General features: G+C 40.1%; 1 protein-coding gene across 2 annotated transcripts in view; it reads right to left on the bottom strand.

The window, feature by feature from the left end:
• The window catches only part of nup210 (nucleoporin 210), a 103,215-nt gene that overhangs the window by 74,497 nt on the left and 4,799 nt on the right, over positions 1 to 23,919 (bottom strand). For both annotated transcript variants that reach the window (XM_078543460.1, XM_078543461.1), the window contains exons 2-7: positions 22,718 to 22,854; positions 21,527 to 21,658; positions 11,159 to 11,255; positions 8,750 to 8,900; positions 5,229 to 5,361; positions 2,004 to 2,162 (exon numbers count right to left, since the gene is read on the bottom strand). In XM_078543460.1, coding sequence (XP_078399586.1) covers positions 2,004 to 2,162; positions 5,229 to 5,361; positions 8,750 to 8,900; positions 11,159 to 11,255; positions 21,527 to 21,658; positions 22,718 to 22,854 — 809 coding nt within the window. The remainder of the gene's footprint in view (positions 1 to 2,003; positions 2,163 to 5,228; positions 5,362 to 8,749; positions 8,901 to 11,158; positions 11,256 to 21,526; positions 21,659 to 22,717; positions 22,855 to 23,919) is intronic.

Here is a 23,919-nt window from a genome sequence, read left to right on the forward strand (position 1 = left end):
CAGATGTCCAGCAGCTGTGATATCAGCAAACAGTGTAGTACTCTCACGGATAGCAAACCAAGATGTTAAAAGTGCTTTTGCTTTTAATTTAAATTTTCAGATAGCAAAATAAATGATGGTTGGATAAAGATAGAAGCTAAGGTAAACTTTTTAAAATATTAATTTTAAATGCAGATTTTCTTTTAACCATAATGGAGAAATCTGACACTTATACAAATACAAAATTAGCTTCTCAGGGCCAGTGAGTGTGTTCACCAGTAATTATCAAGTTTGTGTGCTATAAAAAAAAATGTAAAACTCATTCAAAAGAAGTGTTATTTTCCAACAATTTTTTTTTTTAAAAAACAGCGAGACTCAAGTGCAAGAGTGGAAATTTGCGTCAATCCATAAGGTCCCCACAGATTGCACTCAGTAGGGACCCTAAGCATGTCCTCTGAAAAGTGTAGAATCACTGGCAGCAGCTTCTGGATTTTTGCGTAATTATGCTCATGCGTGGACTCCAGAAGTTGCTGCCAATTTCAGTAAAATAATGTTCAAGAAGCTTGAGCATTTAGCACTGCTAGCTGCGAGAACTGTGCTCAAATTCTTGAGACGGTAAAGTCCTCTCCAAAGCAGGCAACATCCCACTGCTGAGAAACCACAGGCTGGATGGGTCAAAAGTTTGTGCATCAACCAAGGAGAAAAGACAACAAAATCCAATGGCAATTGACTCATTTACAGTGGAGTGCACCTGCGCCCCAGCGCTGCATCTACTTTCTTATAGGCCTTAAAGTGGCATAAATGGCAGACATCAGAGGAAACTAAAAACCACTTTAAACATGTCCCCATATTGTAGTTGGAATCTTGGAGGAAAGAGCATCAATTTCTCCACCTTTCCCTTTCTTACCCTCCCAAATTTGACATTGACCAATCCAAAGGGTGGAACCAACTGCAGCAGTATTATGATCCAATGTCTGGTCTCCTGCTTCTGGAGAGGACTTTACCACTCAATTCAATTTCAACCCAAGGAGGAATTTCTGGGCTAATGTTTTTTATTTTAAGCAAACATAAAGAGGAGGTTCTTGTTTGGTGTTAAATCAGAAGTTAGAGCCAGAGAAAGTTAAAGTGAGGAGAAATTCAATTTAGATGTCAGCAAAGGATATTTGAAGGAGAGTGGGCTGTTAGGGTTGTTGTAAACTCTGTTGAGAGTAGTCCAATAGATGTTTTAAAAAATGAACACATGCAAGATGTTAATTGAAGTTAGCAGAGGAGGAGCGCTGATGAACCAGAAAAGATGCTGACTACTGGGAATTGGCTGAAGATCAGACTCAACATCAGAGAAAGCTGGGATTATCATATAGCACTTAAAAACTCAAAGCGGTCTTTTTTATAGGAATGCCATTCAAGAAATAGTTAAGCAATAAGAACATGACTGCTAACACTTGCTTTGCTATATAAACTAAAAGCAACCAACTTTCATGCATAAATATGCTTATACAAAGTACATAGGTGGATACTGCTGATATGCTATATTATGTTCAAGTCTACTAAGGCTATTACACTGTAGCTGTCGTTATAATGCCTTACAGTAACTGTTTTTAGTTTGTTTTGTAATTTCTAAATATAGTTGTGTTCTGTTTTATTATTGAAAATGCTACTTGATTACACTAATTTAAATTAGACACACAAGAATCAGTATGGCAACTGCACAAACTGCATAGACTTTGACCTGTTGTCCATTGAGGATGGGAGTATTCTGCACCCAGAACACATTAATAGCTGCCTGTGCATATTGTTTATGCAGAATAAGTGAAGATCCATTAGCTGCAAACATGCCAAAGTTGGAAAAACAATGCTAATATTGCTGTATAAATAGCTGGTTCTTAAAAGTTTATCCATGCCATACAAGTGTATTCAGTGTGAGCTTGTATGAGGTAGGTATTAGATCATTAGCATTAGGTTACTTCTGAACATGCTTTATCATTTAGCTTCTGCAAGGTGCTAATCAGAATAGCAAAGGATACTTTTATGCATCAGCACCAGGTTTGTTTGCCCTTGCTGCAGTGTGGTTACTGTTGACGTGGCTTGCTTTAGTTTGCCCACTGGTTGATTTGCATCTCCCCCTGGACTTACTATGCTATTTTGCAGCTCTAATTCATACTGATCAGAAGGCATCATTAGTTCTGGAAAAGAAAAAAAAACTTTAGTAAATTTTAGTGGATAAATTGCAAAGCTTACAAACAAAACATGCAATGGAAGTTAGCTGAAATAACTAGCTCAAGAAACATTTCAATGATCTTTGAATTCACTTCAAACAATTAAAGTCTTCTTGTTTGGCAAACATAAAAGACTACTGCATAGTAGGAGGAAGAGGCCGGAACAGGAAAACATTTCATTCCACAAGTAAGTCTGGCCCAAAAACTTCAAATTACAAAGCAGAATTATTTTATGGAGGTCACAGTGAGTTTAGGTTTGCAATGGGTAAAGGAATTCTCTCTCCCGCATAGACAGGGAAACAAAATAGTAGATTCTAAATAATAAAGACATCAAGAGATATGGGGAGAGTGTAGGATAACTGCATTGAGGTAGGTCAGCCATGATTTAGTTGAATGATGGAGCAGCACAAGAGGCCGAATGGCCTACTCCTGCTGTTACGTTCCTAAAACTCCATAGAGCCATAGAAAAGTTATAGTGCAGAGGCCATTCAGCCCATTGTGCCTGCGCCAGCCAAAGAGGAATAAAAGAAACTAGCCATTCATCTTAATCCCACTTTCCAGCACATGATCCATGGCCTTGCAGGTTGCAACACTTCAGGTGCAGATCCAGGTACCTGTGAAATGAGTTTATTGTTGCAATCTCAAGCATCAATTTAGGCACTGAATTCTAGATGCCCATCACCCTCTGGGTGAAAGTTTTTCCTCATGCCCACTCCAGCTGGATGCAAGGAAGATTCTCTCCGTGCCTACTGCTTTTGAGCTGTGAGATCTGGAATAAGTTTCTGGATCCTAGAAATTTTAGTCAACTGGTCAGGTAGAGGAAAGTAATGATAGGAAGAAGTAATGCAATGTTGGGACAGAGATTACTTTTGATATAAATGAGGTAGAAGCCCTCAACAGATTAAAAGAGCTCCAAACCATTTATCAAGGCTGCTATTTATCCCAGATTAATGAAAGAGATATTAACCAGAAGACCACAAGACATAGGAGAAGTAGGCCATTCGGCCAACCGAGTCTGCTCCACCATTCAATGAGATTATGGCTGATCTGATAACCCTCAACTCCACTTTCTTGCCTTTTGCCCGTAACCCTCGATTCCCTTACTGATTAAAAATCTATCTATCTCCACCTTTAATATACTTAATGACCCAGCCTCGACAACCCTCTGCGGTAAAGAATTCGACAGATTCACTACCCTCTGAGAGAAGAAATTCCTCCTCACCTTGGTCTTAAATGGGCGACCCCTTACTCTGAGATTATACCTTCTGATCCTAGACTCTCCCACAACCTCTCAGCATCTACCCTGTCAAACACCCTAAGAATCTTATATGTTTCAATAAGGTCACCTCTCATTCTTCTAAACTCCAATGAGTACATGCCCAAACTCTCCTCATAAGAAAATCCCTCCATACCCGAGATCAACCTAGTGAACCTTCTCTGGGCTGTCTCCAATGCCAGTATATCTTTCCTTAGATAGGGGGTGGCCTAACTAGTGCCTTGTATAGTTTTGGCAAGACTTGACTATTTTTAACTCGACTCCCTTTGAAATAAAGGCCAACATTTCATTTGCCTTCCCTATTATCTGTTGAACTTGTATGTTAGCTTTTTGGGATTCATGTACAAGGATTCCCAAATCCCTGTGCTGCAGCCTTCTCCATTTAAATAATATTCATCTCCTCTACTCTTCCTGCCAAAGTGCGTAACCTCATATTTTCCCACATTATATTCCATCTGCCACTTTTTGCCCACTCACTTAACCTGTCTATATCCCTCTGTAGACTCCTTGTGTCAACCTCACCACTTGCCTTCCCACTTATTTTTGTTGGAAAAAAATTGATACATATTGTTGTGGAGGATTAGGACAACATGATGCATTTTCAAAAAGGATAACAACAATTGCAGTCAGAATATTAATTCAATACAATGTAGATAACTGAATAAATGATCAGAATTAAACTGGAGTGTCATCTGAACATTGCAGCCAAATGGATTTAGACCAGAAATATCTTGCCCGATCAACTTCAATTGACCTTTTCCAATTGTGATGAAGTGGACTTCAAATAAAATCTACCAGATGATCTGGTTAGGTTTCCATAAAGCTCCACGTGAAAAGATAGTACTAACGTTCCAGATTTGGGGTATATAAGTAAATTTCGGGAATGAGTGAAACAAATTTCGCTGAAGACGTGGTGGATAATAAGAGAGAAACAGCAGCTATTTGTTTGTGGAATTATGTTGTTTCTGGATTGGGGGTGGCGCAATGTTTGAGTGGATTAAAGTGCTGACAGCGGGGTCCCAAGGAATGATACTGGCTTATGTCAAGAACTTGAACTCAGAAGGTCAATGTAACTGCAAAATTTCATTCCATGTGTTAATCAGTGTAAAGAGTAACATCCAGATATCAGCCTTAAATTTGCCTTTTACTTCTTTGAATGTATACCTTTATCCTAGCCAGACAACTTAAAGTAATTTTCCTGATTTACTTTTTCCATATCATTAATCATCATCATCTACTTCTATAAATTCACTTCTTAGATGTCTCCTTTCAAGGTGAAAGTCCACATTTCTCCACTCTTTCTTTATAACTTAGATCTCTGTGACACTAAGGATCAGCTTTGTGGTCCTTCTTTGAACTGTTCCAATGCTTGATCACATCCCTTGTGCTCCAGTGGCCAGAATTAGATGTAAAAATTAGTGAATGGTGTGGAATATTATATCAAATTTAAATTTTAAGAGTAGGACAAGGGGAATGGACACAGTTTCTAAACTGAGAGAGAAATTCAGTGGCGAGGTCAGGAGGTTCTCCTTCAAACAAGGATTACTACATGGAACAGACATTCAGGTGGAGTAGAGAATGCAAGAATCTTGGATGCTATAAAACACGCAAGTGTGCCATTTTTCTGGTCATATGAAAACCGTACTTTAACCGTGATCTTATGGCTCGAGTGTAACAGGCTTTGGATATCTTGCATGCAGATTTTTCATTTGTTTTTCCCTCAGGTTTCAATAAATACACAAGGAAAAGAGACAAACCTGTGACCTTCCCTTGTCTTATCTTCTGTACCCGATAATGAATAGAGGTGCCCACCATCAGGTAAATATCATAAGCTGGATTCAGCATAATGTTTTCCAGGATAAGGAGTCGTACTTCTGCAGCTGGCACATTCTTGTGAACAAGAAATGACAGAATTGTGTTTTAAAATTAGTTATAAAAAAAAAATCAAAAATACTGATTAAATATTGGGTGCAACTTTTCTGTTAGATAATAGAACAGTTTAAGCCAGTCACTGAAATCACATTTAAAAAAAAATACATAAAAATAGTTCCTGCGGGTTAAATATACCTTACCAAATTTTCAGCCACATTTTCTTTAGGGAGTATGTGCTACCCATGATTAAAGCTTTAGTAAGTTACTCTGCCATATGAGATAACTGATCCTCGAGGACAATACACCAACTGAAGAACAATTTCTTTGCATCTTTGAGTTGCAGAATTGAGCTACTTTTCCTTGATATCTGCATTACATTGTAGAACAAATTTCAAAAGTTCAAGCTTGTGTTCAACTGTGACTCATTTTGTGGCTTAGCACCATGTCCAATGGTGGACAAAAAAGTCTGTACATCCCAACACCACAAATGCCACATTGTTGGTTTGCACAAGTTGATCAAGCACCCAATTTGTCTACATCCAGAAAAATGTCAACCTGCAACATCATGCCTCCGGAGGTGGCCATTCATGTTTGCTGCTGAGTGCACTGACACAATGGGTAAAACGCTTGTGAAAATTCATTTATATTGTAAGAATTACATGGAAGTTTGAACCACCAACAATTGTAAATATAGCATTAAATTTCCTTAACTTTCGTCCAACCATAGGAAAGTTGTTTACCCATAGATTTGCCAACTAGATTTCATCTATACCAAAATAAATCAGTGCGCGTGGATCTCTTGTAAAATCTCAATTGCTCAAGAATGGTTTTCCTAAAAGTAATCAGCCATTTAATAAGGAAAACTGATGATTGCATTTTTTCCAATTACAGCTTAGGACAAAGTAAAGGCAGGTTTGCAAACTCTAAGCTGAAACACTTCCATTTGAAAACAGGATCTCTAGACATGAATGTTCCGTCAACTAAAAATGTAGTATGTGTTCCTCTCTAATAAAAGTAGTTTTGGTTGCCTATGGGAGCCAAAGCCATTTCTCCAAATTCACTTTCCATAATTGACCTTGGTTTTTAATCTTCTGTTTTGCCTCTCCCAGTTCATCGACAGATAGGGGGCATCTATTCAACATGCTTCAAGCATCATCACTGTGCAAAAAGGCTTAATAGACCTTATGGTCCTTTCCTGTGGCATTTTCATATACCTTTGTATGGTTCACATGCTTAATTTAATTAGTCAGCGTGGGATATTGTGGAATCCCTGCGGTGTACCTTGAAAGGTTTAATATGCATTCAAGGAAAGTTGATTAATTCCAATTACAAGCATTCTTTATTGCATATGCACAGAATTCATGTAAAGTTCATTGAGAGAATAGAAAAGGTGAAGGAGACTGGTGAACTTCAGGACTGAAGAGAGAATCACTGTTCAGCAATTCTCCTCATCCAAGCAAGTATAACAAGATTTATCAAATGCCTTGTTATATTAATGTGTGACAGTACAGAATGTGAACCTCTCCCTATAAAATACTCAGTTGGTACCCTAACATTTTAAGGCATGGGGGGGTGGGGGGGGGGGGGTGTGGAGGAGGAGGAGGAGGAGGATTAAATGGGTCTCCCCTGCCGCCTCCAAGAGGATTTCTGCAGGATGAAGGGATGAATCAATTGTTGCCATCTTTATAATGAAATCATTAAAAATAAGCATGGAACATCATTTAGTTCATCAAGCTTTCTTCTCTGGATGACATGCCATCCACAACAAAATGTTCTATAAATTATTTTCTTGCCACTCCCCAAAAGTGTGGAGATGTGAATCAGATTTCAAACTAATCTAAGTGGGGCCCAGATTTTCTGTAGATTGGTGTTCTCTGGTCGTAGTGACATATCTTTGTAAATTGCCATCTTATCCAATCTTGGTACTTGAAAAAACTTCTTCGACAGCAACTTCCAAACCCATGACCTCGACCATCTAAAAAGGACATGGGCAACAGGCACATGGGAACACAACCTACAAGTTCCCCTCCAAGTCATGCATCGACCGACTTGGAAATATATCGCCTTTCCTACATCATCGCTGGATCAAAATCCTGGAACACTCAACAGCACCGTGGCAGTATGAACACCATCACTTTCTCAAAGGCAATCCAGGATGGGTAATAAATGATGGCTTTGTCAGTGATACCTTCGCCCCGTGAAACGAATTTAAAAAAACTAGATCATGCGCATTTACAATTTTTTTCGCCTCCAACAGAGACAGAGTCAGGTCTGTGAACAATGTAATTTAAAACTCCAAGCCTAGAATCATCCACTTGACTATTTTTTTTGAACTTGCCAGAATAGATTAAGAATTTACAGCTAATATTAGCAAGGCAATGGTCAAACATTCAAAAGTGTCTCTTGGTCTGATGAACATCAAACAGGCCAACCAAAGGTCCCTTTCAGGACCAACCAAGAAACTCAGTCCCAGTACACCACATTTATCAACTCAACAGGGAAGGTCTATCTAGAGCGAAGTATGATATTTTGTCAAAGGAACTTAGAACATAAATAATTGATGCTCTTGTCCTCCATGAAACCAACCTACTGAACCCAAAGCATAGCATATACAGATCCATTGATTCCACAATACAGTGCTTGAATGTCTATGATGTTCACTGTCTCCAACCTTTTTCCCCTCCATTTGTCTTGTAAGTTTGTTTTCTGTTCATTCAGTTTTCAATCCAATTTACCCTTAAATGTGTAATACAGTACACCAGCCAGTCTAGCAAGCAAAGCATTCCATTTACAGTACAGGATAGTGCCCATGGCAGAAGGGAGAAAACAGCACCTACAAAAACCAAGTCATCCAATAGTAAATCTATCACTACCTATTAGAACAGCATTTCCTTCTCCAATATTAAAACCTTTTGGACAAAAATCCTCAAAAATCTCAGATGCACTAGCAGATGCACATATGCGCTGAATTACAGCTTTCTTAAAAAAAAACAATTTCTCCCTCTCCACACTGAATCATGAGGGAATAGAATTGTTAAACCTTCACCACAGGAAGGAATAGGAGAACATGCATAGGCAAGCTGCTATTAACTATCTTTTACAGCTACCAAACTCACTGATGTAATGCTGAAAAATATGAACCTTAAAGCTTAAAGAGGCACCTCTAAGGTTCACACACCTGTCAAAAAGCTGGATTATGTTTAAATTGTTTTTAAAAAAATAACATTTATAGGGGAAAAAGTGATGGTTTAGAATCAATTTGCACCAACGAATGGTGTATAATGGCAAGTTCAATAACGACAAAGAAAGCTCTCGGAGAAGGGCTGCCTGCCCATTTCTTACACCCAACACAAAACTTGAAAGATTGAAGGAAAAGTAATTTAGAAATTCATCAGTATTAAATTACCTTGTAAATTGCTTCTTGTATTTTTCCTTTCAACTTTGAATTTCCAGTTTTCATTCCTGACACCAAGACTGTATCCCCTTGTTTGCCATGTTTCTCCATTTCAGATATGTAAGTAGGTGGAGTGTAGGTAGATTCAGAAAACTTAAGTATCCTGCAACAAAAGTTCATGTTATTTACTCAAAACATTAGTTCTTTATTGTAGAGAAATAAAGGCAGACAAATAATCCAGAAATTTTCACATGAGTTATATTTAGCCCATCATGGCTGCCTCCTATCACCTCTGTACTATTTATGATACAAGATAATAAACTGAATGCTCAGTTCCAGACTCCCAAATCTGTTATTCCATTAATGGTTTGATGCTTCATAGCTTTTCGTGCATTAGGGAAAAGTGAGGAAAAAATGTATATGAGGACTTACATCATCAAATGTTAAAAAGATAACTAAACAATTTCAGGAACTAAAACATTTGTAAATCTTGTTTACGGTATTACATAAAAACATCACTATGGCATACTGTACAACATTTATTTAACGCAAATATTAAATCTATGTATAGTGCTAAGCAAATCCACAAATATTCATAAAGGAAATTACTGATCACTCAGCTGCAAGTAATAAAGCAGTATGTAATACTGTGCACTCTTATACCATTCTTATAAGTTATACTGAACAGAATAAGTAAACACTTCTTAAAAACATATTCAAATAGGAATAAATCTTAATTTGTATAAACCTAAGCTCTACTTAATAGTTAGACCTCACTCACAATAGTAACTGTCATACACGTTTAGCACAAGCAGAATCAAGCATTGTTTTACGAAGTGCATTTTTAAAAAGTGCATTTTTAAAAATTTGTGCAGCAGGACAAACTTGAGGGTGGGTTCATTAGTGAGAGGAAAAAACTTAGAGTTAACTAGAAACGTTAACTCTGTTTCTCCATAGATGCTGTCAGACTTGCTGAGTTTTCCAGCATTTTCTGTTTTTAATCCAAAATTATGACAACAGCCTGACTGCTCCAAGGCATTTTGCTCTTCTTCATATTGAAATTTCATTGATTCTAAGAACTTTCTGCTCACAACTATCGCATTCACAATTTTCAAGAGTGTGGATCAAAAATCACTTCCTTCTTTTTAAAAAATTATGCAAAACAGGAAAAGCCTGCTTTGCATACAATCTACATGCTTACCCATTTGAAATTGGAGCAGTGGTTATTGCCCTAGGACTAGACTCCTTATTAAAGGGGGACTATGCTTTATATGGGAATAGTAGAAAGAAGGGACTCAGACAGCAGTAATTAATGACAGTGTGCCAAGCACTCATCCTGCATGGAAGTGGAGGCTGCCATTTAACATCTATCTAGTACCTGTCCTGATGATAACTACAACATCAGATGGAAGTGCAGCATTGGCTATGAAAATGCCTGGTGCACCAATTGTCCTCTAAACGGCATGAGCCACTCATGTATGCTGATAGAGGTTGAGTAAGTAATAGTGGTGCCTGAAGGGTAGAATTATTCTGTTTGCAATTTTATAAGAGCATATGTGGAAAACACTCATGGGTGTTAGGAATATGAACACTTCTTATTGTTTCTTTTGTAATCCGCCAAGGATAAATAGCTCAGAGGCTGTGTTCTGACTGGTTCCTATGCACTAGCTTCCTAAAAAGCAAACCCATCTCCCTCATTTCAGCCTGGATAATCTCAGCAAGGAGTTGCAATCTTAGTCATTTCACCCTTCCTTGAGCTCACTGAATGAATTTGTATGAGGCAAGGCTTGTCCAATCAAATGGAAAACACCAGGTGTGACAATCTGATAGTGATGAGCACAGTTCTACATCACATAAATTTACAGCCTTTATGTCAAGGCCCTCAGATACATAAAATCTGCTGGAACGAAACAACATTTTGGATCAAGAAACTGAAACAAACTATACAGGACAATCTTGCTCAAAATATTTCTTAGTTATAAATGCCAACTGCTTTATGACGGACATTGCTGGCAGGAGAAAAAGAACTAAATGTGGCAGGCAACACTTTCATGAAAGACAGGGCGAAAAGCCTCAGACGCGAGCTACCCTTTTAGATGCTCTAGGTTGATCACTGCAAGTACAAGTATAAAGATTGCATCATTTTTCTTGAACATAGAGTAAACTTTGTGCAACCTTATCAGAGCTGGTTAAAAAATACTTTACGTCCATGTAACTTCCTCTCCAAGATATAATTCGTGTAAAATGTGAAGCAATTATAGGTGGATCAGCTGCTTTAAAGGAAGGCTTTATATTTTCCTCCACTAGCAATAGAAAAGTAAAAATATAGGCTTGTTCTTTTTGCTCTTCTGTAATGATGCCACTGATGAAGGAGCAAAAGGATTTTTAAGCAATAACGTCTGATAAATCCAGTCTTCCTACCGCAATGCATTGTGAGAATCCGAATATCCAGCAGCTTCTGTATCTTTGACTATATTCCATTCAAACACTAATCCTGCCAATGTGCTGAATGTGTTGCCTGTGAAAGAGAGAGAGGGAGCATAAGTATCTTAATGTTTTTAGCACAAATTAATTTGCAACACTAGCTGTAAAAAGTTGACAGGTGATGGTGACCGGTGTCCGTTTCATGACACTCAAAAAGCAAGCTGTTTACAGATGCTTGAAAGGCAAATGAAAGCCAGTGTAAAATGAGTCTATTTTTTTCAAATGATGTATCTTGTCAAAATACTACTGCAACATCTTGTCTCGTGACATGAGAAGCAGTGTTCATGGAAGAGCAGGACAAAATTCAAAATTCATGCTAGCATTTCTATAAATTGAGTTTGCAATATAGAACATTGTGCCCATCAAATAAGTGATATTTCTGTCTTTCAAAAGCCGAATATTCAATGAGTTGAGCTGATTTTCAAACCGTACAATGCTCTTAGATAGTCCATGACTATACCACAGCTTCAACTGCTTCCCTTTGAAAATGTACATCTTAATTTGAAGGACTTTCATAGAAACCAGTTACCAACGTACTGATATAACAAGCGCTTCACTCTCTTGAACCTGTGCCTTGATGAAATGGAGCACATACAAATGCAAATTGCAATTATGATGACTGCAATGATTATACAATCCAGAAATACAAATTAAGCATAACTAAAGAGAAACAGAATTAACGTTTCGAGTCCAATAAGACTTGAGTCATATTGGACTCAAAACATTAACTCTGTTTCTCTCTCTACAGATGCTGTCAGACCTGCTGAGTCTTTCCAGCACTGTGTGTTTATTTCAAATCTCCAGCATCTGGAATATTTTGCTTTTATGACCAGAGAGGGGTCCACTAGCCAAAGTGTATTCATGAAACTGGGATCCCGAGTTCTCAAATTACACACAGATTGAAAGTGCACAGCACAATATCATTAACAATGGACTGAAATGGTTGTTACCAATATTACATAGCAGGATTTTAAGTGTTAATGCATTGTTTTGCAAACAGAGGGGAGTGTGACTGCCCTTGACATCAATACAGCATTTGACTAAGAGTGGCATCTAGGAGCCCTAGCAAAACTGGAAGTAATGGGAGTCGGGGGAAACTCTCCACAGGTTGGAGTCATACTTAGCACAAAGGAAGATGGTTGTGGTTGTTGGAGGTCAATCATCCCAGCTCTGGGACATCACTGCAGGATTTCCTCAGAGCAGTGTTCCATGCCCAACCATCTTCAGCTGCTTCCTCAATGACATTCCTTCCATCATAAGGTCAGAGTGGGGATGTTTGCTGATGATTGCATAATGTTCAGCACCATTCACAACTCCTCAGATACTGAAGCAGTCCATGTCTAAATGTAGCAAGACCTGGACAATATCCAGATTTGGGCTGACAAGTAGCAACAACATTCACACCACATAAGTGCCAGGCAATGACCATCTCCAACAAGAGAGAATCTAACCATCACCCCTTGACATTCAATGGCATTACCATCACTGAATTCCCCACTAACAACATCCTGGGGCTTGCCATTGACCAGAAACTGAACTGGACTAGCCATACAAATACTGTGGCTACAAGAGCAGGACAGAGGCTAGGAATCCTATGGCAAGTAACTCATCTCCTGACTCCCCAAGGCCTGTCCACCATCTACAAGGCACAGGTCAGAAGTGTGACGGAATACTCTCCACTTGCCTGGAGAAGTGTAGCTCCAACAACACTCAAGAAACTTGACACCATCCAGGACAAAGCAGCCTGCTTCATTGGCACCTCGTCCACAAACATTCACTCCCTCCACCACCGACACAAGGTGGCAGCAGTGCGTACAATCTACAACATGCACTGCAGGAATTCAAGCCTCTTTGACAGCATCTTCCAAACCCACAACTGCTACCATCTAGAAAGACAAGGGCAACAGACAGATGGGAACATCATCACCTGGAAGCTCCCCTCCATCCTGGTTTGGAAATATATCACCGTTCCTTCACTGCTGCTGGGTCAAAATCCTGGAACTCCCTCCCTAACAGCACAGTGGGTATACCTACACCACATGGACTACAGCGGTTCAAGGAGGCAGCTCACCACCGCCTTCTCAAGGGCAAATAGAGATGTGATGCCCGCATCCCATGAATAAATAAGAAAAAATAAAAACAGAGCACTGAAACTAAGAAATAAATCTGTCTTGTTTCAATTTGTTACAAACTCTTTAAGATCTACAACCTACAGGAAAATTCGCCATAATGGAAAGATTACACTCTCAGTCTGCCTCTTCCCTTCTCTTGCACAGCTTCAGTTGTTTTCACTTCCACCAGGAGGAACACTTTGTTTCCCTGTCCATCCTAACCACTTCTCAGAGGCACTCTGTACATCTTCCTCTTTCCTCCCAATTTACGAAGGCAACCTTTGTTCCAGGATTTACAACTTACTGCTGCTCCCGATTCCTCCTCGCTGTTTCTTCTGTCAGGAATCCAGCTCTGCTGCCTTGTCTTGGGCACAATTCCTGATCTCTCGAAGAGACCTGCCTATCTGAGATTGCCTTGTAAACTAAGTATTCTTATGGCTCAATAGGTGCATTCGCTCTCCAGAGTGTCATGGAGCCAAATAGATTCCATTACTGGTCTGTTCTGAGTTAGCTTATCTCAACCAAGGCCACAGGAGGGTAACTACTATAATTAATCCAAATTAGCAAAGAGAAGGAGCAGGAAGAAAACCCAAAGCAGCATCAGGAAATAGCTCATCGAGTACCTCCCATGTCAGGGAATCAAAATTAAATGAGTATTACATTACAAGGCTGCAAAAAGAGCAATGGTCAAAAGGGGAAGGCTGTCTTTGTAGTAAACTGTTGTCTGATTTGTAAAATCTGCATCATTTTGGTCAAATTTCCAAGCACAGTAAAGCTGTTAAAAAGCCATGCATTTTCTAAGAAGTAACAAATAGCAGATTTTTTTTAAAAAAAGCTTTCAATCTCCAAATAGATCAACTGTATAAGGAATAGACGGGCCTCTGGTTTACTTCACCCGAGCAAACCCATTAAAGCTCAAATCTTTTTAGGGATCAATAATAAATCAGTTCGCTCAGTGTCTGGGAAATGCTTACGTTTACATTAGTGCCATTCAAATACGAATCTACAGAATGACAATCAGATACAGTGAACCAGATTCTCCAGCAACTAAGATCAGCAATTTAGATTATAAATTCAGATATCCAGTCTGCAGCTCACTTTCAATAAATTCCTTCATATTTTCCAGCATTTGTAAGTTAAATATGCCATTGCTAGAATGCCGGTAAATCAGTAGTATAGATATAACATGGGCATCTACCCGGCAATGTGGAAAATTGTCCAGCTATGTCCTGTCCACAAAAAGCAGGACAAGTCAAACCTAGCCAATTACCATCCCATCAGTCTACTCTCCATCATCAGCAAAGTGATGGAAGGGGTTGTCGACAGCGCTATCAAATGGTACTCACTCAACAATAATCTGCTCACTGACACTCAGTTTGGGTTCTGCCAGGGCCACTCAGCTCCTGACCTCATTACAGCCTTAGTCCAAACAAGAAGAAATGAGCTGAAATCAAGAGGGGAGATTGAGAATGTCTGCCCTTGACATCAAGGCAGCATTTGACCAAGTGTGACATCAAAGAGCCCTCGTAAAACTGGAGTCAATGTGAATCAGGAGGGAAACATTCTACTGGTGGCAGTCTTACCCAGCACAAAGGAAGATGGTTGCTGGTGGTCAATCATCTCAGTCCCAGGACATCGCTGTAGGAGTTCCTCAGGATAGTGAGAAACCTAGGTCCAACCATCTTCAATTACTTCATCAATGACCCTCCCTCCAACATAAGGTCAGAAATGGGGATGTTTGGAAATGATTGCACCAAGTTCAACATCATTCACGATTCCTCAGAGGCTGAACAGCCCATGTCCACATGCAGCAAGACCTGGTCAATATTCAGACCTGAGCTGATGAGTGTGATATGAATGTTACTTGCCACAGGTGTCAGGCAATGACCATCTCCCCTTGACATTCAATGGCATGACTATCACTGAATCCCCCTCTATCAACCTCCTGTGGGTTACCATTGACCAGAAATGGAACTGGACCAGCCAGTGGCAACAAGAGCAGGTCAGAGGCTGGGAATTCTGCAGTGAGCAACTCACCCCGTGATTCCCCAAAGCCTATCCACCATCTACAAGGCACAAAGTCACGAGTATGAATGGAATACTCTCCACTTACCTGGGTGAGTACAGCTCCAACAAAACTCAGGAAGCTTGACAGCATTCAGGAAAAAGCAGCCTGCTTGCTTGGCACCCCATCCACCACTTAAACATTCACTCCCTCCACTACTGACACAATGGCAGCAGTGTCTACCACCTACAAGAGGCACTGCAGCAACTCATCAAGGATTCTTCGACAACACCTTTGCAAACCCGTGACCTCTACCACCTCAAAGGACAAGGGCAGCAGATGCATGGGAACACCACCACCTGCAAGTTCCCCTCCAAGCCACACAGCATCCGGACTTGGAACTGTAACAACTCCACATTCCTGCCTATCCCAGTAACCTTTGACTCCCTCAATTCAGCCTTAAAAATATTCAATGACCCTACCTCTGGAGAAGAGACTCATAAGCTAAAGGCCCTCGGGGGGGAAAAAATCCTCATCTCCATTTTAAATGGGATATCTCTTATTTTTAAATGGGATTCTCTGGTGCTAGTCACTCCCACAAGGGGAAACATCCTTTCAGCATCCACCCTGTCAAGTCCCCTCAGGGTCTTGGATGTTTCTATAAGATAACTGCTCAATCTTCTAAATTCCAGTGGATACACGCCCAGCTTTTCCAACCTTTCTTTGTAAGGTAACACTCCCATCCAGGTATCAATTGAGTGAACCCTCTCCAAAATACTTTAAATGTATTTCTTAAATAAGGAGACCAAAATTGTACACAGTACTTTGGATGTGGTCTCACCAATGCCCTCTACGATGGTAGCAAAACATCCCTAACTTACAACATTCCATTTGCCTTACTAATCACTTGCTGTACCTGAATACTAACTTTTCCTGATTCATGTGCCAGGACACCCAGATTCCTCTGTACCACAGAGTTCTGCAATCTCGCTCCATTTAAATAACATGCTACTTTTCTATTCTTCCTGCCAAAATGGATAAGTTCATAATGTTCCACATTATACTCCATCTGCCAAATTTTTGCCCACTCACTTAACCTATTTGTCTCTTTGCAGACTCCTTATGTCCTTTTCAGGGCTTACTTTCCTAGCTATTTTTGTGTGATCAGCAAACTTAGCAACCATACATCCGGTCCCTTCATCCAAGTCATTGATATAGATTGTAAATCATAACTGACGAGCTGTAATTAAAATTTTACAAATGTTCAATGCAGTAAAATATGATCAGGATAAGAAATGAGGTCCTCAGTATTGTGGACCTCAACTAACAAAGAAAAACCAGATGATCTGGTTGGCACAGAGCCCTTTTGAGAGACTTTGCTGTATGTAAATTGGGTTTTGTTTCCTCCATCTTACAATAGCATTTCAAAAGTAGTTACTTTGCTGCAAAGCACTTTGGGATATCCTTACATTGTGAAAAGGTGTTATATAAATACAAGTTCTTGCTGTCTTCTTTCTCAAGAGTTTTCCTTTGATAGCTCCCTTTGCTGTGCAAATCAAGCACTTAACTAAATGGACCAAACGCAACAGCTCTTGCGGTTAAAAATGTAAAACTCAGTTCCTGAAATTCAACTTGCTAAACACACAGGCTGCACCAATTGTGTGCATCTGTGCACACCCCTCTTTGCACGTGCCTCTCTGTATATGGAGGGGATACTGAACAACATTTCCTGGTTCATCCATATACCCTATTCTCATTTATACAAAAGAATATGGTAAACTTAATAGCATATTGTTTAATGTCAGTTTTGTTGGTCTTGAGAGTGTTATCCTATTTACAAATTGAAGCGATTAGATCGAAAGTCAATCATGATGGATTATTTTGTCTAACTACAGGTTCAGAATTTCCCGCAGTTGAGATTGGCGACGTATGCATAAAGTCTGCAAATCTCAAAGTTGCTAACTTGCTCCAAATTTTTTCTTGTTTTCTCATGAGTATAGCGGCATATCAGGCATCTGGTGCCAAATAAAGAGCTGAACTGACAACACACTCACCAGCTATAGTTGAGGAAGGGTTTAAATGAATTGAAGTGTAACTTCTTAAAAACTTAAATGTATAATTGAGTTTCACATTAAACACGGCCTTGCTAAAATATTAATATGCCCATGATAGAAAAATTAAGGAACATGGATGACTCAGCTAAATCAACGACTGGGAAAATGACCTTGGTTAAGTTGTGATTTGAGAAACTCAGGATAATCACCATCACCAAAATTACAGCAAACTTCAGAGTAAACATAAATAGCACCATGCACTATTAATTGAATTTTGGCAGATGAGAAGAGGAGAGATCGGGCTGGCAGAAGTGAACACTAGCACGGGAAAAGATAGTGAAATAGAGCATTGGGAACACAAGATCAGAGATAGGGAACCAAAAATTAAGGCACAGAACACTAGAAAAAAAAGAGGCAGAAGCAGCACAAAGAGCACATAACATGAAAATGATCAAGGCCTGCCATAAAAAGATTTGCCTCATTGTGAGCTGTGCCATGGAATATTTGCTTGTGAAATGTTGAAAATTGTGTGAATGAGTACTCTTCCTATAACTGTCACATTTATTCGGTGTGAAGGCAGTGGCCATTCCCACTTTATGTCAAGATGGAGCTGCCTAATCCAAGGGTAGGGAACCTCTTTCTTATCAAGGGATACTCACACAGAAAATCAGTCGTGGGCCAGACACACATTAAAAAAAATTTTTGTTTTTTTTTAAAAAGAGAGGATACAGAAACATTCAGGTAAAAGTAAATTACTGCGGATGCTGGAAATCTGAAACAAAAATAAAAATAGCTGGAAAAACTCAGCAGGTCTGACAGCATCTGCGGAGAGGAATACAGTTAACATTTCGAGTCCGTATAACTCTTCATCAGAACTAATGAAAAATAGAAAAGGTGAAATAAAAGCTGGTTGAGTGGGGAGTGGGACAGGTAGAGCTGGATAGACGGCCAGTGATAGGTGGAGGCAAAGAAGAGATTACCAAAGATGTCATAGACAAACAGACAAAGGGGCGTTGATGGCGGTGATATTAGCTAAGAAGCGTGCTAGTGGTGACATCAAGGGTAGAAAGCAGGACGAGCAAGTGACAGATAGCCCTAGTGGTGGTGGTGGTGGTGGTGGTGGTGGTGGTGGTGGTGGTGGTGGTGGTGGTGGTGGTGGTGGTGGTGGTGGTGGGGGGGGGGGGGGGGGGGGGGGGGGGGTCAAAATAGGCTAAAAGGTGGAGGTGAAATAATGGATGGAAATACATTTAAAAATAATGTAAATAGGTGGAAAAATATATTAAAAAATAAATTGGGAAAGGAGGGATCGGAAAGAGGGTGGGAATGGGGGAGTGTTCATGATCTGAAGTTCCCGGAGGGAATGATCTCTGCCCCTTTACTTCCCTTCTCCTCACTGTCCAAGGGCCCAAACACTCCTTTCAAGTGAAGCAGCACTTCACTTGCACTTCCCTCAATTTAGTCTACTGCATTCGCTGCTCCCAATGCGGTTTCCTCTACATTGGAGAGACCAAACGCAGACTAGGTGACCGCCTCGTGGAACACCTTCGGTCTGTCCGCAAGCATGACCCAGGTCTCCATCGCTTGCCTTTTCAACACACCACCCTGCTCTCATGCCCACATGTCCATCCTTGGCCTGCTGCAATGTTCCAGTGAAGCTCAACGCAAACCGGAGGAACAGCACCTCATCTTCTGACGAGGTATTTTACAGCCTTCCGGACTGAATATTGAGTTCAACAACTTTAGATCATGAACTCTCTCCTCCATCCCCACCCCCTTTCCGATCTCCCTTTTTCCAATAATTTATTTTTTCATATATTTTTCTTTTCCCACCTATTTCCATTATTTTTAAATGTATTTCCATCCATTGTTTTATCTCCACCTTTTAGCCTATTTCGATCCCTTCCCCCAACCCCAACCCCACTAGGGCTATCTGTCACTTGCTCGTCCTGCTTTCTACCCTTAATATCACCATCAGCACATTTCTTAGCTAATATCACCACCGTCAACACCCCTTTGTCCTTTTGTCTATGACATCTTTGGCAATCTCTTCATTGCCTCCACCTATCACTGGCCCTCTATCCAGCTCTACCTGTCCCAACAACCTCAAACAGCTTATATTTCACCTCTATTTTCCCTTAGTTCTGTTGAAGAGTCATACGGACTCGAAATGTTAACTGTATTCCTCTCCGCAGATGCTGTCAGACCTGCTGAGTTTTTCCAGCTATTTTTATTTTTGTTACAGAAACATTCAACTCACCCACTACTTTAATGCTATGGCTAAGTTTGCTTTTCCTTAATGAGTAGCACAGCTTCTGCGTCTCAATCACAGCACTCCTGAAATTCAACTCAACTTTTTGCTTGCTTTGCTTTCCTTTCCCAATCTCTCTCTCTCCATTTTCACTCTGTCTCACCCCCAAACCAGCCCAGGGCAGTGACTCAACAACTCAAGGCCCTGGCCAACCCCTAGTCCGAGGCTGCACCTGGGCCTGCAGCCTGTGTCTCTTCCTCAGTCAGCAGGGGCTGAGCCCATCCTGGGACACCAATGGAGCTGGGAGGGGAAGCAGAATGGGGTTCAGCTGAGCTGCTGAGTGAGCGAGTGTCCTGCTTCCTTTCCTCCCCTCCCCATCCCAGGTTACTCACTAAGAAGTTTATAGTGTGCAACTTATAATTTCTACACTGTCCCTACAAGTTCCTCTATCCTGGAAAGGACTATCTCTGTTGTCAGATCCATCTGGGAAATGAAGTTCTCCAAGTTGAGATCTGAGCATTTAATACACTGACTGTCCTATTGAAAAGTAGATAAGTTATTTGAAGTAGATAAAGAATGCTAAAGTGCTTGTTTCTGTTCCATGGTATAAAAGTAATTTTCCTGTCCTCCTTTTTCTCCACTTCCCCTACAACACACATCATTCTGACCAGCCTCATCATGGTTGGTCTGGAGATCTGTTCTCAGATCTTTCCTATTAAGGCTCAAGTCGGCCACCCACTGTGGCTGTCTGGGTTACTCGCACTTCATCACCCACTTGGCAGTTGGCAGCTTCCTGTCCCTGTGCTCATGCTCCTTGATCTTGGGCCTCCCTCTCTCCCCACAGCCTGGGCCTCTGGTGACTGCGGCCGAGGTACATCAGAACATGGCACCGGCTGGCTCAGAGTGCAGCACGTGGATTAAGGAGTGAGTGGGTGGGTCGGGGGGGGGGGGTTGCGAAAGAAAGACGACCGGATCTTGAAATCTCCCTGCAGGCAGGACGAAAAAGTGCAACGGGCCACATCCGGCCCCCAGGCCAGGGGATAATCATTCTGATTACCTTTGCTCAAATCCTCCAGCTTATGTTTCTGTCTACTAGGTAGCTAAAATGGTACTGGGTTAATGTGAGGCCTTGCATCTCCAAATGGGATGCCATTGTGGTTCAATCTCTTAAAGCCATCTTTTTTTCGGCCTTCTGGTTTCCTTGCTCCTGGCATTAGTTAGCTGCAAGGAGCAGGTGCAGTATTTCAGACTTGAGTATTTTGAGTGCTTAAAGTGAAGCATCGCTGCAAGGCCAGCATATGTTGCCCATCCCTAATTGCCCTCGAGTTAAAGTTGTCTCAAGCAGTGAGTTTAATGGATTGAAGAAAAAAACTGAACACGGTGAAACAAAGTAGGAAATTCACTACATGAAGAATTAGGGACTTGAACCAATGCTTCACTCCATCATACAGCTGTAAAGCTATCCGGCCATTTATATGTGTGGAGCAATTTATGCTTAAGTGTGCAAACATATACAGATATGATACACAAAAATATTTTCCAAGTAATCGAAATCTAGTTCTTGCAGAGACTATTACTTTATACCCACTACAATGATTGTACCATCACATCTTAGTGCAGCGCAAATAGACTAATTTTTAAAGTGGCATTTTCCCTTACCATTGCACTGGTCGTTTTTCTACCCTTACAAAAAGGTGCAATTTGCCTCCTGTTTGAAAACTCACCACAGTGAAAATCAACATGAAACATTTAACAGTTTGGTCTCTTCAGCTACTACTAATACGGCTGAATAACAAGTACCCCCACAAGATTTAAAATAGCCAAAGAACCTAGGTTTTATATTCATGCAAAATTTCAGTGCCAGTTAGTAAGTAATTAATTATGTACCTTCTGCATCCAAAGCTCGAATTCTCAATTTTAGTGGCGAATCTTCTAAATAAAGTTCACGAGTTGTGGACACAATTTCAATCTCGCTGATGATATCAACTATTGCATCACACCTCAATACGCGCCCAATTGCTATTGAAGAAGAAAAAAATTGGAAAATAAGACAAACAAGGAATTAAGGACATGTAAATCAAAAAAAAATTATGTTCAATTCTTCACAAGCACTAAAAATCACCAAAAAGAAAGTCTTTTTGTCCATGCAAGGTCTTCAAATTGGAAACAAGCATTTTTAAAACATTGAATCTATTTTAAAACTTAGACAGCTAGTACATGAAACAGCTAACATTTCTTTCCAGCAAATTTTGTCCAAGTCCCAATAGATCAGAAATTTAGCTCCTTTTCTTGAGTGCTTATCGTGATTCAATCATTTCTCACCCTTGAAGTCAAGATCTGATTGCATGTTACCCCAGCTTCTCAACTGGTGGAGACAGAAAAGAACTTAGTGTTGAATGAGGACATGCATATAACAAAGAAAGATAAAGAACTGAGGAAGCAGCTCAACTGGCCCTGGAGCAATCACAGCAATGTTCTTCACATGTAGGAAGATGGAAATTTATGGATTGTAATGAATCAAAAATATTCAAGTTACAAGTTATTAACAGGTGGCAACTTAAACTCAAGTAATTCACATGCTAAACATGTGAAGAATATAAATAAAAACTAACATTGTCAGAATGAAGCTGCATTGACACGTGCCAGTAATAGGTCTAACAAATTTTAAAATGTCAACTGTGCTTTCAAAGGAAAGCATCGAGAGACTGAAGCGCACAGATGAGACAATACCCCAGGCAGCTCCAAGACAACTGCTTCTTTCTTGTTGCACAGAAATCCTGAGTAGCTTAAAAGGCAGCCACTTACCCATATGCCTGCTAAGCAAGGAATTGCAATGGGAAAATAAAAATGATAACATTTAAAACCACAAAAAAAATTTATTTTGTAATATTAGCTATGCTTATATTTTGAGCTACAAATAAGGGTTTTCAAACTGTCTCAGTTTCTATTGCGGAACATAGCCCAAGTGTATTCACTGACATAAATCGAGTGATTAAAAACAAATAGATAACTTTATCTAATATACAATTGTTTAAATTATAGCTTTCAAAATACTAGCATTTTGCAGAAATACCATACCTATTTCTTCAGCAAATATAATACTGGTGAGGCGTGCTGGTTGGGATGCATGTGCCACAACAACTGCTCTTTGCGAACATTGCCGATCATTTGGGTTTATGGGTTCAATACTTGCAACCTCTGGTCTTGTTGACCACCTACAAAAAAAAAAATCATGATTAGACTTTTCTTTGATACAATTATTAAACTGACATTAGGCATAAGCTTACAGCAGCAGTGCATAAAAACAGCATCAATTCATTACATAACTATTAAGTTATGAGATTTCATAATCTTGCCCATTTACATTCAGCTTCACCAAGACTGAATTTACAAGCAAAGATTGTGGTGTTATAAGTCGACTTGGCACATAACACGATCCCTGTTTTTGAATGCCAAAACGCATGTTTAGGCCGACACGTCAAACCCATATTTTTCAGTTAATAAATATTGTTTAGGGCTAAACTCGCTTTAGGGGTTGGCCTGAAATTTTCAGCTCAAATATATGTCTATGGTTATACTCACTTTATAAGTCGGCGCATGGGACCAAGCAGGCAATACAGGCCTCGCTGCCAATAAGATGCACAGGAGTTTAAAACACGCCCACACAGGGCAGTCCACACATAGCGACAAGAACAAAAATTTTTTTCACATTTCAAAATGGCAACCACCTACACCAACAGTTCACATTTTATACTCGGTATATAAGATGACCCCTGTTTTTGGAAGGTTTTTGCGAAGCTTCAAAAGGTCAACTTATATGCTGCGATCTACATGATCAATTTATGCTGTTCAACAGATTTTTTTTCAATCATTTGTCCACTACCAAGGTTAGGCTGACTGGCCTTTAATTACTCAGTCTATCCCTTGCTCCCTTATTAAACAATGGTACAAGGTTAACAGTCCTCTAATCCTCCAGCACCATGCTTGTCGCCAGAGGATTGGAAAGTGAGTCAGAGCCTTCTTCATTTTCTCCTTTGCTTTAAGTCTGGGATACATTGCACCTGGGCCTGGTAACTTATTTACTTTCAAAGATGGTAAAACCCTTGATAGTTCCTCTATTGTTATGGTTACACCAATCCAATATGTCTCACTCCTCTTCAACCATGTTTGCAACACCCCCTCTTTCATGAAGTCAGAGGCAACATAATCATGAAGAACCATGTCCTTGTCTTCTGAATCCACATACAAGCTCTCTCTGTCCACCTCATCATCTTTAACCA

The sequence above is a fragment of the Cetorhinus maximus genome, chromosome 6 (assembly GCF_964194155.1).
Source record: "Cetorhinus maximus chromosome 6, sCetMax3.hap1.1, whole genome shotgun sequence".
NCBI lineage: Eukaryota > Metazoa > Chordata > Chondrichthyes > Lamniformes > Cetorhinidae > Cetorhinus > Cetorhinus maximus.